The following is a 3402-nucleotide window of genomic DNA, read 5'->3' on the forward strand; positions in this document are numbered from 1 at the left end:
AGGGGGCATACAGTCCAAATAACTAATATACCGGAGAAACTAATGCACAAACGTGGGAATTACAACTTGTTATTCGAACAAAAACGTGGGTCATGCCTCAATTATAAATGTTTTGTCCGTCTTCGTGGAAGCCGGTAGCAGGGCACATGCATTGTTCCACGGGGCTAATGGCCCATGAGCCGATTGAATAAGTCGAACAAACAGAGGACCGGAGACCCAATCCAAAAACAGTGCTCCATATATCCCCTTCCACATCCCACTTCCCCTCTCAGCTTCTCGCTTTGAAGCTGCTTCAGATACCAGTTTAGCAGTTTCAGTTTTCTCGTTACCTGAAAAAGCAACAGAGAAGAAGAGGTAATTGGTGTGGTCAGTCATGGCTGCCATGAGTTTGGTAAAGGCGCCCATTGGTCAGGGTCTTAGGCCGGCGAGCCACAATCCGAGGAGGGGCGGTGGCGTGGTCAGGTCCTCTCTGCAGGGCGCCGTCGTTGCAAGCCGGGCGGAGTGGCTCACTAGCTGTGCCGTGCTCTCCAGCAAGGTGGCCGCGCTCGTCTCCCACTCCACCAACGGCCACGTCGCTGCAGCTGCAGCGGCTGCAAACGGGGCGCTGTTGGACTTGGTCCCTGTGAGCAGTACTAATGGCGGCGCAAGGAACCTGCCGGCACCGCTCCGGATCGCCGACCTGTGCCCCGCGCCGATGCACGGTTCAGAGCTGCGTGTGGCGTACCAGGGTGTGCCTGGGGCGTACAGCGAGAAGGCGGCCGGCAAGGCGTACCAGGGCTGCGACGCTGTCCCCTGCGACCAGTTCGACGTGGCGTTCCAGGCCGTGGAGAACTGGATCGTGGACCGCGCCGTGCTCCCCGTGGAGAACTCGCTCGGCGGCAGCATCCACCGGAACTACGACCTCCTGCTCCGTCACCGCCTCCACATCGTCGGCGAGGTGCAGCTCCCCGTGCACCACTGCCTCCTCGCGCTGCCGGGCGTGCGCAAGGAGGACATCACCCGCGTCATCAGCCACCCGCAGGCGTTGGCGCAGTGCGAGCACACGCTCACCCGCATGGGTCTCAACGCTGCCCGCGAAGCTTTCGACGATACCGCCGGCGCCGCCGAGTACATCGCCGCCAACGGCCTCCGTGACACGGCCGCCATCGCGTCCTCCCGCGCTGCCGAGCTGTACGGCATGGAGGTGCTCGCCGACGGCATCCAGGACGACTGCGGCAACGTCACGCGGTTCGTGATGCTCGCTAGGGAGCCAATCGTCCCGCGCATGGACCGGCCCTTCAAAACCAGCATCGTGTTCGCCCACGACAAGGAGGGCACCTCCATGCTCTTCAGGGTGCTCTCCGCCTTCGCCTTCCGCGACATCAGCCTCACCAAGATCGAGAGCCGCCCGTACCGGCCCATCCGCCTTGTCGACGATGCCAGCAGCGGCACGGCCACCAAGACGTTCGACTACATGTTCTACGTGGACTTCCAGGCATCCCTTGCCGATCCGCGCGTGCAAAAGGCGCTTGCAGAGGTCCAGGAGTTCACCTCGTTCTTAAGGGTGCTGGGGAGCTATCCCATGGACATGACTCCCATGACCGCCGGCTCCTCCTCCACCATTACATCATCTAATTCCTCGCCAACCTCTTCTCGCTAAGAATCACTGGAACTAGTGAGGACAATCTGTCGAGTATGCACGTCGATCCGTTAATATATGGTACTCCTCCTCGTGCATTGCTGGGAGTATTTTTTTTTTTCGTTATCACAATTAACAATACGTGTAATTGGTTCATTCGAGCTAACTAGTCCACAGTAAATACATCTCTGTGAACCTTTTTTTAGAGTTATATATCTCTGTGAACTTTATCATTTTTTTTGTGTTTTATTGTATTGTAGATGTTGAGCATTTATACTATAAATTCGGACAAATTTTAAAACATTTCACTTAAGGAAAAATTAGATTGCCTTATAAAAACTGAAAAGGAAAGCCTAGATTGTGAGCAGAGATAGTACTGTTTAGCCTTGTTTAGTTGTACAACAATTATTCCGACTTTGGCCAAAATCAAACCTCATAAAATTTAATAAATATTTACGAAAAATATCAATATCTACAATACAAAATCTTTTATATTAGAATCATTGTAAAGTATATTTTTGTATTTGTTAAAGTATAAATTTATGGCTAGAGCATGCCATTTTACATGGGATCAGAGCTAAGAGGTATTGAGTTCAAGACCAGGCTAACATAGAATAAAATAAAAATATTGCAATCCACTTTCGGTCCATGTTTAGATGTGAGGGAGAGTGTTGAAATATAAATATATTGTCTAGTCTCCTCCAACAGATCGGTCTTGTGGTTGCGTTAGCAAGAGCAGTGCAGTTTTACATTATTATATTTATTCGATAAGATCGTAGCTTTGCATAGAAGGCCATATAAGTGGATTATAGGGCTTTAGAGAATAGATAGTTTACCTTCAGTTCCTCGTGGGTTCGACAGTCAAATACTTATCGAATTGTACTGCGGTGATCCCCTGTACTTGGGTGTTATCAGTTCCCTAGGCTGGCCAGTTGCTGCGAGATGCCGTTCATCTCAATCTTTGGGGCTAGGGTGCTGGATGGGGAGCCCGGGGAATGGCGCGTCCAGTTCAGGAGGCAATTCGGTCTGGCGGAAGCCGTGGAATGGGACAACCTATGCCAGGAGATTCAGGCGGTCCCCACTGATATGGAGGAGGACATGGTGTCCTGGGCCCTGGAGCGCTCCGACAACTTCTCCACTAAGTCGGCGTACGCTCAACTGTCGCAAGGGGGCGGCGGTGACATCATTCAGGGATGTGCGGTGCACCACAGTACCACCTAAGATCAAGGTGTTTCTCTAGCAGCTCATACGGAGGCGCCTACCCTCAGGGGAGCAGCTTGCCAAGCGGTAGGGGGCATCCAACGGCCTCCGTTCTGTAATATCCCAGTATTTGGGGTTACAAAAATAGAGGAAATAGATGTGTGCATTGCATTCATGCATAGAAAATCCGGAGAATTTTCGCGCTTTAAAGTAAAACAGTCACAGTAACTGAAGTTTCACTTGACCTTGGTGGAATTGAAGTAGCTCATCAAGTCAAGCGCTATAAAACTCAATGTGACCTTTGATAAAACCTTGTTTTGGGTAGAGAGGATTTGATCTAAGGGGTTAGATCAAATGGAATTAAAACTAACACAATAACACTTTAATCAATGATCAATTGCTTGATCTCATAAAAGATCATAATATGGTAATCCTTGCCATAACATATGAACATCTATTCAATTGCAAATCAAGTAACAATAAAATGGAGAAACTATTCTTGACTTATCTCGATCTTCCATGTCTTAAGCTAATATATGTTCCTACCATGAACCTCATGGTATTCATTTTACTTCATTCTTGGA

The 3402-nt window shown here is 49.9% G+C and overlaps 1 protein-coding gene across 1 annotated transcript; it reads left to right on the forward strand.

Annotated features, from left to right (window-relative positions):
• The first annotated feature begins 247 nt into the window (after nt 1-247).
• On the forward strand, nt 248-1803 carry LOC124676895 (arogenate dehydratase 1-like). Its single transcript, XM_047212910.1, has one exon. The coding sequence runs from the start codon at nt 374-376 to the stop codon at nt 1637-1639; it is 1266 nt and encodes a 421-aa protein (XP_047068866.1). The 5' UTR covers nt 248-373; the 3' UTR covers nt 1640-1803.
• The last annotated feature ends 1599 nt before the right edge of the window (nt 1804-3402 follow it).

Source organism: Lolium rigidum, chromosome 7 (assembly GCF_022539505.1).
Source record: "Lolium rigidum isolate FL_2022 chromosome 7, APGP_CSIRO_Lrig_0.1, whole genome shotgun sequence".
Lineage (NCBI taxonomy): Eukaryota > Viridiplantae > Streptophyta > Magnoliopsida > Poales > Poaceae > Lolium > Lolium rigidum.